Source organism: Globicephala melas, chromosome 10 (assembly GCF_963455315.2).
Source record: "Globicephala melas chromosome 10, mGloMel1.2, whole genome shotgun sequence".
Lineage (NCBI taxonomy): Eukaryota > Metazoa > Chordata > Mammalia > Artiodactyla > Delphinidae > Globicephala > Globicephala melas.
The window spans coordinates 25,351,018-25,364,589 of record NC_083323.1 but is presented as its reverse complement, the minus strand read 5'-3'; the positions used below and the strand labels follow the sequence as shown (position 1 = coordinate 25,364,589).

The 13,572-nt window shown below is 41.6% G+C and overlaps 2 protein-coding genes across 4 annotated transcripts in view; one reads left to right on the top strand and one right to left on the bottom strand.

The window, feature by feature from the left end:
* FGD6 (FYVE, RhoGEF and PH domain containing 6) overlaps positions 1-9,976 on the bottom strand; it is a 108,917-nt gene extending 98,941 nt beyond the window's left edge. The window contains exons 1-2 of the mRNA XM_030856370.3: positions 9,920-9,976; positions 1,212-3,636 (exon numbers count right to left, since the gene is read on the bottom strand). Of these exons, the coding sequence (XP_030712230.1) occupies positions 1,212-3,636; positions 9,920-9,935 (2,441 nt within the window). The 5' untranslated portion in view covers positions 9,936-9,976. The remainder of the gene's footprint in view (positions 1-1,211; positions 3,637-9,919) is intronic.
* Positions 9,977-10,463: 487 nt separating this feature from the next.
* VEZT (vezatin, adherens junctions transmembrane protein) overlaps positions 10,464-13,572 on the top strand; it is an 80,743-nt gene continuing 77,634 nt past the window's right edge. For all 3 annotated transcript variants that reach the window (XM_030856360.3, XM_030856358.3, XM_060305856.2), the window contains exon 1: positions 10,464-10,588. In XM_030856360.3, coding sequence (XP_030712220.1) covers positions 10,490-10,588 — 99 coding nt within the window. In that variant the 5' untranslated portion in view covers positions 10,464-10,489. The remainder of the gene's footprint in view (positions 10,589-13,572) is intronic.

Here is a 13,572-nt window from a genome sequence, read left to right as displayed (position 1 = left end):
CTTCGTGTTAAACACAAAACACGTTAAGTACAATGCCAAGGCTCCCGTTGTGACTAGGGAGAGAGAAGGAAGCTGCTTCCACAGTTACCTCCTTTCCCTCTCTTTCACGCATTCTCTCATTTACTCAACCAACATCTACTGATTCCTACTAAGACCCTTGCTTGGCCTTATGCAGGACAAAAAGATATGACCAGAACGCTTAGAGCTTAAAACCAAATACCAATCAGACAATTCTACCATAAATCAGACTGAGATAAAGGATACCACAGCATAATTGGGAAGTCAGAATAGGAAATAAACACTTCCCACTAAGTAAGTGTAGCAGCTTCATGATGCAAAGGGTTGCTGAGCAGGACCATCAAGAATGTGCAAGGTTTCGAAAACAAACAAACAAAAAACCACATGGAAGGGCTTCCCTGGTGGCGCAGTGGTTGAGAGTCCGCCTGCCGATGCAGGGGACACGGGTTCGTGCCCCGGTCCGGGAAGATCCCACATGCCGCGGAGCGGCTGGGCCCGTAAGCCATGGCCGCTGAGCCTGCGCGTCTGGAGCCTGTGCTCCACAACGGGAGAGACCACAGGTTTCAGTTAAGACAGATGAAGTAGGTACACCAGAGGTAGGAAGTACACATACAAAAGTGAGAAAGGACAGTAATTATGTTTTTCCTGCATTTTTCCTATGTCTATCTGAAGTTGTTAATCAGCCTTCAACAAGCAAAATAACTAATCCTCAAAGAGTAGTGAATTTTGCAAATTTAGAGGTTTTACCTGACAAGGGCAACATAGGTAAACACAGATTTCAAAAACTTCACAGATTTCTTACACCTAGCAAATAAACCTCATTGAATTGGCCATTTTCCTCCCGTAGGTTCTTGCTATGACTTCCAAGTTGGTGCTTTAGAGGAACTGGGATGTTTCTGTTCTAGGTGTTCCTTGTAGTACCTATACTACTACTACCACTGGTTCAAATTCTTTGAATCAGCTACTAAAATAAGTCAACTACATAAAGGCTGCATTGCAAACACCCATCCCCACTATATGATAAAAAGAGACTGCACTTTGGAAACAATTTAACATACGCTTAACTAAACCACTCCCTCAGGAAGTGATTTTTTTCCCACGTATGAGATCTTAACCTACCTCACAGGGCTGCTGAAGGTTAATTTCAGTGATGCAAGCAAAAGGGTGGTATCTGTCTGACACCTAAGTGTTACCTGGAATGCTGATGTCTGGGTGCAAGTTGCAGCTGGCCATCTGGAGCTTCATATGGCTCTTCTACCTCATACACATTTGCGTCAGTGTCCTCCACACTGCTGGAATTCTGCCATTCCAGCTCTGGAGTTTTCCCCACAGTCATAATAAATGGCAAGTTCTCATACTCTGGTATTTCCTCATAATGGCGTATATTTTCATACTCCGGCGCACAGCCGCTTATAACAGATTTGCAAGGTGCCTGCGAGGATGACTCCCTGGAGAGCATTTGTTCATCCAAAGACTCAGCTCTTGGTCCATTAGCTGCACTGGTCTGGCCCCGCGACTTCTTCCTCTTCTTTTGGGATTCCAGGCTATAGTTATCTGCCGAATATGCCTTAATGGGTTTATTTCTCTTTTCTTCTACCAACAAGCCATGCCAATCACTTTCACTCCCTTTTCTCTCCCCACCCGCAAGGCTGCCTGAGGTTGTGTCTCCGAGTTGGCTACTCTTGGACCAAAATTTCTGGAAGTCACTCTTCATGAAACAGATGGACAGCTTCATGTTGAGCAACTTCTTTAAAGAGTTCTTCTTTTGAGAGTCTTTGCAAGGCTTAGTGCACCTTTCCACATCCACAGCAGATAATGATTTTGCTCTAGGCTTGGTCAGGGCAGTGGGAGGCTCACTGTTTGAGGATACAGTAACAGACTTTAAGGATTCTGGGTTCCCTGAAAAGGGTATAATAGGATGAGGTAATTTCCACACTGGCTTCTCTGAAGCCCGTTTAGGCATATCAAAGGAGGACGACACACCACGGTTTTGGGCACATAAATGCTGAAGGTGATTTCTTTCTAAACCCTTCTCTGAACTTTTTTCTTCGTTTGAGGGATAAGAACTTTTCTCCACAAGCTCCTCTGAGGCAGCCTTTTTAAGCACTCCTGCAGCAGGTAAGCTGTGTCTTTGAGGTTTTTTGGGGACAATTCTTGAGGAACTTTCATCTTTTATCATAGATTCCTTTTGCAGTTGAGGGGCAGACACTCCCCGGTTACAGGCAGTAGGCAAATGTTCGGTGCAGGTTAATTTGAGTTGCTTGGGCAGGCTCATAGATAGAGTACTGCATCTTATAAAACTGGTCCTTTTGTCCACAGCAGGTGACATACTAGAACCATCTCCTGTCTTGTCAGAATTCAAATTAGAGTCTGTCTCTAAAGGAGATGCCATATTTTCAAAGGAAGATGTTTCAGGACTCAAAGGTTTTTGTGAATTGATTAAGTTTTGTCTGTCACCGTTAAAGTCCACATTCAATTCACTTTTATTTCCTGGCTTCACTTTGTCCACCTGTTCCTGGTTACACAAAACATTCCGATGAAAAACACTGATTTTATTGTTTTTCAAACTATCTTCAAAAAGACAAAGAGAGCTACTGTCTACATTCTCTGGTTCTTCGTTACTTTCGCTAGGAGTATCTATCTGTTTCTGGCGTAATAGTCGTGCAGCACGTGTCTTTCTGGGCTTGGGAGTTGGAAATTTGGGGGTGTATGGCACTAAGTGAATTTCCAAGGGACCAAGGTCTTTGACTTCTGATTTCTTAATATCTCCATCTGAAGATAAAAAAGTACTCCTTTTACCATTTTCTAGAGCTTCTTGTTCAGATGAATGAAAGTGAGTGTTGCTTTTTTCATTGTCACCCTGATTAGCTTCAAAATTTTGAAATTCATCACTAGGAAGTTGTAGGTGGCAATGGTGATGATCAGAAACTTTTTCGAAGCTGGACAGGGACGGTGACAAATCTGCAAATTCAATTCTGAATTGTCTGTTGGAATTACAGCCATCACTCATTTCTGGACTGTCTGTGAATCTGTGCTTCTGTGGAAAAATAAAAGGTGACGTTCGTTGCGTTAAAACATCTTTGAGCTTCTCTTCCAGGATGCTTGCCTTTAAAACTACTTCACTCTGGCTCTTGATCTTTTCATCATTAGAATCACATTTACGCTGAGTTTTTATAGCTGAAGAGGACTCACCAATTTTATTATTTTCTAAATTTTCATGCATTTCCAGGGGCCCTAAGACAAGCTGCTTGACACACAAATTTTCTCTATTTCCAAGCTTATGGTTACACTCAGAACGGCAGGAACACATTGGTAAAATATAATCACTGCTCTGATGCCCTCTGTTTTTGCAGCTAGAGTTGTCAATGCTTTCAGGGGATTCCTGTTTATGCTCTTCCAGGTTCACGATGATTTTCCTTGATGGTGACCGCCTGATGTCTTGAACGGGTGAGGCCTTCAGCACTTTTGGTTTCGGAGCTATTGCTGGTTTGGTTTTCTTTGTTGACTGTGGAACACTAGAAACCACGATCTCAGGTTTAGGTGCAACAGGAGGTGGAGCTGGCTTATTATTTGCCACCACAAACTTTGGCTTGGGGGCCACTGGTGGCTTCTTAATCTCTAGAAAGGAAAAAAAAAATCTGATAACCAAAAAACCAAAGCATAAGATAAATGATTAAATTTGATGACATTTTTACTTTTGACAATATGCTGAACTTGCATTTTACTAGGTAGTTTATATTATATTATTCAGAGTCTATTATTACTCTTGAAAATTCCTTAAATTGCCCTCCAGTTCCAGTACACATAGCTTTGCATATATTGTACATTGCTTAATAAGTCCAATACAGTTTTTCTTCTAACTCTGGAATGGATTACCATATCTTCAGGCAACACTAAATGAAATACAGTAACTGGCTTCTGCTTGAGATCCGTATGTAGGAGAAGGCACTTCAGTTCATTTGCTGAGTGCTAAGAGTTGAATCTGCCTAAGGTTTATGTAGGATGCAACTCTTTAAGCTTCTCATGTGAATAAGCAGTACATATTCTTCTACCTCAATGACATACAGTAGAATTGTATGAATGCCCTTTATCAATGACCTATCCCACTAGAACCACAAAATAACCTAAAAAGGAATACAGAAATCAGAAATTTTCCAAACTGAAAAGTAATGATACTATAATATTTGAGGCTCTTGATAAGGTTGGCATTTTTTCTGTGCAGGAGTTGTCAAATCGGAATTTTCACTATAATCCTTCACTGAGCTTTATTTTTAAAAAGTCAAGGCCTACGCTCTACCCCAGGTGATTACGCTGTGTACTCTTCATTTATAACCACTATTCTAGTGCATTTAAAAGATGACCATAATTCCTATTGTAGCAATTCTTTTTTGGCATTATGTAAAAAGAACTCAATGAGCACCTATTACACTGTGCTAGATTTGCAAAGATCTGCTACTAAACTACAGGAACCTAAATAAAAGGTACACAGGGCCTCCCTGGTGGCGCAGTGGTTGACAGTCCACCTGCCGATACAGCGGACACGGGTTCGTGCCCCGGTCTGGGAAGATCCCATGTGCCGCTGGGCATCCGGAGCCTGTGCTCCGCAAGGGGAGAGGCCACAACAGTGAGAGGCCTGCGTACCGCAAAAAGAAAAAAAAAAAAAGCTTCACACAAAAGACCTATAAAATGAAGTTACACAGATTCTGAACATCCTCATTTTAAACGTTCTTTTATGTTTTTCTACCTATACTATCACTTATCACCCCATCATATTTCCCAAAACAAGGTAAAACGTATTTTATCTTATACTTCTTATACTTATGTTTGTTCCTCCAACAGGATCTAACGCTTAATGAAAACTTAGTGAAAAACATAAACATAAACCTTTCAAAATATCATCTGCTGGACATTGTTTAAGTACTTGAATACACAGAGGCTTCAATTCTTCACTTGGTGAGGAGTTTCTTTTCAACAAAGGAAATTAGTCATAACACTCCAACCCGGGAAGATATTACAGGGACATGAGTAGTGAGGGAAAAAAAAAGAGTAGGGTGCTCTACTTCCTTTTACCAACCGAGGAAGAATTTCTCAAACCCCTAATACTCTGTTCAACCAAGATCACCTGATGACAGATGCCTTCTCATTCAATTCCTCAGGATAATGTTATAATAAAAAAGATATGAAGTATTTCCAAAATGACAATACAAATTCCCAACACCATGCAATTTCGTTGTGTTCAATAAGCGTGTTATTATTGTTTTCTTAGGTAGAAAAAATTTTAAAACCATTCAAAGCCTAATGATAAAGCTTGGTGTAATGGTCTATTAAACTCCTGACATATAAAGTCAAGTCTTAAGAAAAAGTATGAATGCCCTAGGCCTCTTACCTCCCATCTTACTCAAGATAAGGAAAACAGACAGATCATCACACTGATTTCATTTCTGTAAGCATTCTGAAAACATCCTACCTCTGGGCATTTTGAAGGAATTAAAAAAAAAAAAGAAATCAGTTCTGTAACATGGAAAGAGTTCTGGAGATTGGCTGCACAGCAGTATGAATGTACTTAACGCTACTGAACTGTACACTTAAAAATAGTACAGACGGGGGCTTCCCTGGTAGCGCAGTGGTTGAGAGTCCGCCTGCCGATGCAGGGGACACGGGTTCGTGACCCGGTCTGGGAAGATCCCACGTGCGGCGGAGCAGCTGGGCCCATGAGCCATGGCCGCTGAGCCTGCACGTCCGGAGCCTGTGCTCCGCAATGGGAGAGGCCACAACAGTGACAGGCCCGCGTACCCTAAAAAAAAAAAAAAAAATAGTACAGATTGGGGGCTTCCCTGGTGGCGCTGCGGTTGAGAGTCTGCCTGCCAATGCAAGGGACGCAGGTTCAAGCCCTGGTCTGGGAGGATCCCACATGCCGCGGAAGAACTGGGCCCGTGAGCCACAACTACTGAGCCTGCGCGTCTGGAGCCTGTGCTCCGCAACAAGAGAGGCCGCGACAGTGAGAGGCCCGCATACCGCGATGAAGAGTGGCCCCCACTCGCACAACTAGAGAAAGCCCTCGCACAGAAACGAAGACCCAACACAGCCAAAATAAATAAAATAAAATAAATAGTATAGATGGTAAATTTATGTTAGGTGTATTTTACCAAAACTAAAAACAACAAACAAAAAAAACCCTGTCTCATTAATCTTTTACTTTCTGAATCTTAGAGCCTCTTCAAAAGCTTCAGGGTCATTTACCCAACCAATTTTTGCTATTTTAGTTCAATCATTTTTCATAAATCTCTGTTCTTAGTGTCCTAGAAATTCAATTAACTATATGAATTATGGTCAATTACCAACAGATATAGCGCAGCATCATGTACCTAACTGCCTCAACACATACTCACTGAATTAAACAAAGAACTGCGAGCTTTGGCTTAGCTAACCGTGTATTGGAGGAGGCCAATAACATAACTGGGTGTGCCTCTGTGGAGAACTGGTTGCCTCAGTTTCCTTACTTGCAAATGAGGGAGCTGAACAGATCTCTAAAGCCTAAATGATTCTGAGATGATAACTTCAGGAGATATCTGCTTCAGGAGAACCCTTAGATTCTCTAGCCACTTTGCCCTGTGTGATTTTTCTTCCGTGTACCTCCCTCTGTCTTCACCACTAGAAGGCAAGCTCCAGGAGGGCAGGTACTTTGTCTCTTTGCTGTATCCCCAATGCTAAACATAGGCCCTGGGAACAGTCAGAGCTGCCACATACGCATAGTCTTTACTATATCTCAATAACAAGATATTTCTTTAAATAGAAATCAATATCCACTTAAATGTAGAACATTTTGAAAAGTTAACAGGAATCAACTTCAATAGGATTACTGAATAAGTTCTTCTTTTTTAAAATTTATTTATTTATGGCTGCGTTGGGTCTTCGTTGCTGCGCACAGGTTTTCTCTAGTTGCAGAGAGTGGGGGTTATTCTTCTTTTTTTTGGGGGGGGTTATTCTTCTTAGTGGTGTGCGGGCTTCTCATTGTGGTGACTTCTCTTGTTGTGGAGCACGGGCTCTAGGCGCGCGGGCTTCAGTAATTGTGGCACGTGGGCTCAGCAGTTGTGGCTTGTGGGCTCTAGAGTGCAGGCTCAGTAGTTGTGGCGCCACGGGCTTAGTTGCTCCACAGCATGTGGGATCTTCCCAGACCAGGGCTTGAACCAGTGTCCCCTGCATTGGCAGGTGGATTCTTAACCACTGTGCCACCAGGTAAGTCCCTAAGTTCTTAATTATTAGTAGGAACAAGTGTTCAACTAAGTCATAGAATAGCAATATTTGAAGTCCTTCATCATTATTATTTTTTTATTTTAAAATTATTTCTTTATGTTTTAGTGGCTCTATTTTGAAAGAAACACAGCTCAAAAAATAACAAGCCTTTATATTACGGTCTGCTCCAATGTCAAACTCTTGAAATAAGTGCACGATGTTTGGAAATGGATCCAGCACCTTTGGATATTAATACTGTATCAACAGTCAGACCCAAAGCTTTTTAGAGCATAGCAGCAAATCTTTTATTTACACAGCTGTTTGGCTCCAGGGAAAAATAAGGTAAGAAAGTAAAGCACTAGTACCATTACTAACAATTACAAACACACTCATCATCTATTACACACAGATGGCGGCGGTCCACGTGCAACACTTTCTTAGCTATTGGACCAGCCAAAAAGCAAAGCACACAGTACATGTACACCGAGACCTGTACATGTTCAAAAATATATGAAATATATTTCTATAATTATCTCTCCTTTTTTCATATACTGATTAGAATAATTCTAAAATCTCTATTGTGGGCCTACTCTTTCACAGACACAGAAAAACAAAGCAAGCTCTTCTTCAGGATACATATATCTTAGATGTTCTACATTTTTCTTATTGCCTTAAATTAAGCCAACCATCCCAAATACCACAGATTAGAGTCCCTGTAAACAAACATCCCCTCCCCCAACTTCAAATAACATTCCTAAAGTTTTAATGAATTCTGAATACTGTTCCAAAGAGCATCATAAACAGCTTGTAAGAATGATGAACACATAATTTTATAAGAATAGGATACAAATAAAACCCCAGTTCTTTTCCATATTCTCCATTTAGACATGAGAAAAAATAATAAATCTTAACAGATGGGAGAATGAAAAAGTAGTTAATGCTTCTCAGCAAACCGTGCTAAAAACCAACTAACTCAGCTAAACACAGGAAGTGTCCCTCTTTTAAACACCACAAAAATGTCTGTGGACTTCTTTAATTATAAAGTTGATAAAATATAAAAATAGTCTGCATTATTCGAGGGTCATTCAAATGAAAGAATAATAAAATTCCAGACTGAGACCTAGATCCGGTTTACATATTTAAATGTAGAATTAAATGCTTCTGTATGGGTTCATTATAAACTGTTAGGACTGGAACTGAAAACTGATACATATAAGGTATGAATTTTAAATGTTTGACACTGGAGAGGAGAGTTAAAGTTGGCTGGAAGGATTTTAAAATCTCCAACCACTTTAAATTGAAATTAAATTAGACTTGTTCCTTAATAAAACTTAAAGTGAGGCACAGAAATTTAGGATGAAAATAATTCACCTCAAGTAAGTAGAAAGCCTCCCTCTGGTAAGGAAAAGAGAGTTTATAAATAACATAATTCCCAGTACACGATGACATATCTCCTGCACACACATATAGCATCAAAAAGGAAAGATCCACAACATCTTCCTCAGGAATACTATTATGGGAACATTTCATCCCTTGCTTTCTTATTCCTATTGGCTAAACTTCTTGCCTCGTTAGGTGTAATCTGACTACACCTAGCCGTACAACCTCCAATATATCTAGGCTTTAGAAAGAATACAAACCAGAATATTTAGAGTGCTGTTTGACAGTTACAAGATGCAGGAATTTAAAATAAATGCCAAGAAAAGCTAAGAAAATTTAATCTGATACTTACATGCTGGTTCTAGAAGTAACTGTGGTGAAGCTTTACACTATTTTACTATAAAATGTCTAATGAAAGCTTATTTATTACAACGTGGGCAAAAATGTTTCTTAATACTGAATACGTTATTAAGTTCTGGCTTAAAAATTAACCTATGTTCTTATAAGTGAATTTAACACCACTTTAGTAATTATTTTGGAAAATAGGAACTGTTCCTTCAGAATGTTTAGAAATACAACGTCCAGAATTCTTCAAAGTCTACACAAAGGTAATACAACAGGCTTTGCCATTTGGATAAAGGGAAACGGCGACAGGAGGCAGACAAAAAATCAGGCTTTGTCTACACTAACCAGGTAGAAATAGGGGGAAAAATCCATTAAAAATTGGATGAAGATGAACCAAAACCTTGGCATCGGCAATTCTACTCCTCTGCTCCTCAGGTAACCGGGGGAAAACCACCAAAACAGGAGTAAAAATGTCTAAACCTCTTTACTTAATAAGGGTCAGGGTTTCCAGTCGACATTAGGGGTTAAAGCCACTCAGCCTAGTCGCCGAGTTCAACACTCCGGGAACACTGCCCTTTCCTAGAATAACTGATTTCTTAACATGGGAATCTAAACTATTTTCATACGCAAAAGCAAAGTCGCTCAAATTTTAGGAGAGAAAAGTAAACGCCCTCTTTACATTTCCCGTTTCACCTGGCGCTAAGAGCCCCCAACACGGTCTTCTTTTAAAAGGAGGTCCCAAGAGACACACTATTTCCAAAGAGCCCCTCTTGGCACGAAGGGACGAAAAAATCCGGCAGCAAACACCGTCTCCTCCGCACAGTCCTGAGGAAAGGTAGAGGGAATATCGCTAACCCATCCAGGAGGACAAAGTTGCTCCGAGCCCAAGACCTGCAGCGCTCGCTACAAACTTTCCAGCGGCAGCGCGAGCGCCGTCACTTACCGGCGGCAGAAGTCATGATTCCCCCGTGCAGCTCGCTTCCCCGCTCGCCCCCCTCAATCCCCGCTCCCCTTACAGTCCATTGTTTCAACAGTTTGGGCAGAAGAGAAAAGCCCCGGCAGAGCCCACATTCCGTCCCGCGGCCCCGAGGCGCAACCCCAGCGCCGCACAAAGGACGCGGCCGGCTCCGGGGACCCGGCGGCGCTCCCGGGCGCGAGCCGCCGGCGACGGGCGGGCGGGCACGAGCGCCGCCCAGCCGAGCTCCCGGCAGACGGCCACGCGCGCACACGAGCAGTGCTCACCGCGGCTTCGCCGGCGCGCGCCCTTCTCCAGCTCCAAAAAAAAATCAGAGCTCCAGGCGCCCCCTGCTAGTCGCGGCTGTAAAAAGCGGACAAAAGCCCCAGCCTCCTCCAATCAGGGGGCCCGAGTTTCCTCCCGTTCCCGCCCCTCCCGCCCACACGTTCAAGCTCAGCGCCAATGAGCGGGCCTGAAAAAGGGGCGTGAGCTGTGAGGCATGCTGGGAATTGTAGTTTTCTGGACTCACGGGACCTTCAGAAGCAGACGCCTGGGCGCATGCAGCCGGTTCTCCCGCCTTCATTTCCCATCGTGCTGAGGCGGGTGGCATGGCGGAGAAGGATGACACCGGATTTTGACGAAGAGGTGGTTTTTGAGGTAAGGGGAAAATGGCGGTGCGTGTGAATTGCCTTTGTTTGATTAGGACGAGGGAGAAGGCGAGGAGGCCGGGCGAGAGGCAGATCCCGGGGCGAGGAATCGGGTGACGCTTCTGCCGGCCTCGGTCACCGAATCTCGGCAATTTCCGGGCCTAATGTTGGACGCAGCCTGACAGGTGTAGCCTGAGGCTCTCTCGCCGCGCCCGGCCTCTGCCTCGGGCCCTCCCAGAATTCCCAGCCAAGCCGGTGGACTAGAACCCTGCTTGTTCCTACTCACCCGTACGATTTAGCCTCCACCTTTTTAGTCCCCGATTTGTTCGGGTCAGTATCCAGAAATGCCCCAGGTCACAGTTCGCGGTCGAGGCGTGGCCCTCGGAATGGAGGCAGCAGGTGCTAGTTTTTGTTTTTGTTTTTGTTTTCTTATACCGTGGTTTAATATCTGTGTGTGGGACCTACTGTGGGTGATTTGGGCCGGGGCATCTCAGCATCTAATTCTTTTGTCCTTTGCTGTTGCGCTAGGTGTAGCTAGTTCTTCTGATTCGAGGCTCGGGTGTGAGTGCTTTTGTGTGGGACTATTTTAAGACGTTCTCTGCCATCTTGAATGAAAACAAAAACAAAAAAACAGTCTAGTGTTTTTGTTGCCATTTGTCTATCAGACACAGGTGAAAAGTCACACCCCTGTATAAGGCATGTATGTATACTTTACTAAAATCCATTCATCCGACAAGATTTTAAGAAATTTAAAAGAAACGGCTCATTCCATACCATCAGAGAGCTACGCAATAAATAGTACAGAATGGTAAATGTTGAAACATATACAAACTGTCATTGGAGGATTGATTTGGAAACCGCTGTCTGTTCTTGTGGCCTCGCAGACACTACACCCAGTATATCCACCCAGGTGGATCTTGAACTGTGAATATGTTTAGAGAGATGGAAGGGAGAAAATGCATTATAAGGAAAGAGAACAGAGTATCTCAAGGTTGGGAAGTGTGAAAGTACCTGGTGTAGATTTTTCAGGGACTTGAGTGTGGAGTGTCGCTATATAAAGTGGTTTGATGGGGCTGGAATGAAGAAGTAGTGGAAGATAGGGCTCTTTTACCAAAAGGGAGTGCCTGGATTTGAGGAGGTCAGTAGGGAAGGCAAGCGCCTGAGTTCTGGAAAAGAGAGAAGAAATAATTGAATAATGGCTTGGACAGATACTTCTAAGGTAAAATCGAGGAAACAGTTACAAGATAGAATGTGGGAGATGAAGAAGAGACAAAAATCTATGTTGCTTAGATTGCTAGAGAGAGGAAAGTGGGTGGATACTTTTTTACCCTATTCTTAGATATCTGAGTATAATAGTAATACATGCTCAAAGAACATTTCATTGTAGAAAACAAGCCACAAAATTAAAATCACTCATTTTCCTACCACCCACAGATGGCCACTATTAACATTATAGTATGTGTTCTTACAGACTTTTTTCTATTCAAATGTATGTTTGATATTTTTTAAAACACAAAAAATATACCACATAGAATTTTATATGTATTTTTCAGTGAGTCTTTTCCTATTCATTACTCTTTGAAAACAATAACATAATATCCAATCATGTATGTGTATCATAATATAACTATTTTCCCATTCTTGGTTATATTGTTTCAAAATACAATTGTAATCAGCACTGACATAAGTCCATCTTTTACTGCATCTCTGATTTTTCCTTATAGTAATTTCTAGAAGGGAAACTAGTGGGTCAAAGGATATGAACATTTTTTAAGACTTATACAGAAAGGTTATACCTATTCAAGTTTCCATTTGGAGTATTTTCACCAAATCCTCAGCAGCAACCTTATTAGTTTCCTTTAATCTTTGTTAATTTTATAGGAAAAATAGCATTCTGTTGTTCTAATTTACATTTTGTGCATTTACTGGGAACATTTTTATTTCTTTCTTGAGCATTTTTTTGTAGTTTTTGCTCATTTTACTATTGGATGTTAGCTTCTTACGACTTGCATACGTTTTACTTTGTTTGTTTGTTTGTTTTTTGATGTGAACCCGGTGTAAAGTCTTTATTGAATTTTTTGCAATATTGCTTCTGTTTTATGTTTTGGTTTTCTGGCTGTGAGGCATGTGGGATCTTAGCTCCCTGACCAGGGATCAAACCTGCAACCCCTGCATTGGAAGGTGAAGTTTCAACCACTGGACCGCCAGGGAAGTCCCTTGCATACGTTTTTCATATGTTACTTAACCGTACCATACTTCTAGAAATTTTTTTTAGTTTGTAGTTTAATTTATTTGCTTTTTGTCACATACATTAATTTTTATTGCAGCATGATATTCGTAAGAAAAGTGCACAAATCATAAATGTGCAGATTGATGAATTTTCACATGTTGAATACATCCATGTAACCAGTACCCATGTTAAGAAACTGAACGTCAACCAGCACACCAGAAACTCCCTTTTACTCCCTTTCAGTCACTTCTCCCCACCCCAAAGATAACCACAATTCAGACTTGTAATAACTAACTTAGATTCCTTTTGTCTATTTTTATAGTTTACACACTGGGCAATTCCATTTGTATATGCTCTTTTTGCTCTGACTTTTTGCTCTCTGGTTTTGTTTGTTAGATTCATCCATATGGTCATGTGAGCATTTTTTATTTCTCTGTAGTATTCCATGTGAATGCATGACCATTTTTAAATCCACTCTACTATTAATGGTCTTCGGGTGATTTCCAGTTTGAGACTATTATGAACAGTGCTAGTATGAACCTTTTAGTATATATGTCTTATTGAACATATTTCTGTTGAGTATATACTTAGACGTGGAACTGCTAAGTCATAGAAAATATATACATTCACCTGTGTAGATATTGCCAAACACTATTCCAAAGTGGTTGTACCAATTTATATTCCTACCAGCAGTACAGGAGAGGTCCAGTTGCTCTATAGCCTCACCAACACTTGCTAATTTCAGTTTCTCTTTTTACCATTCT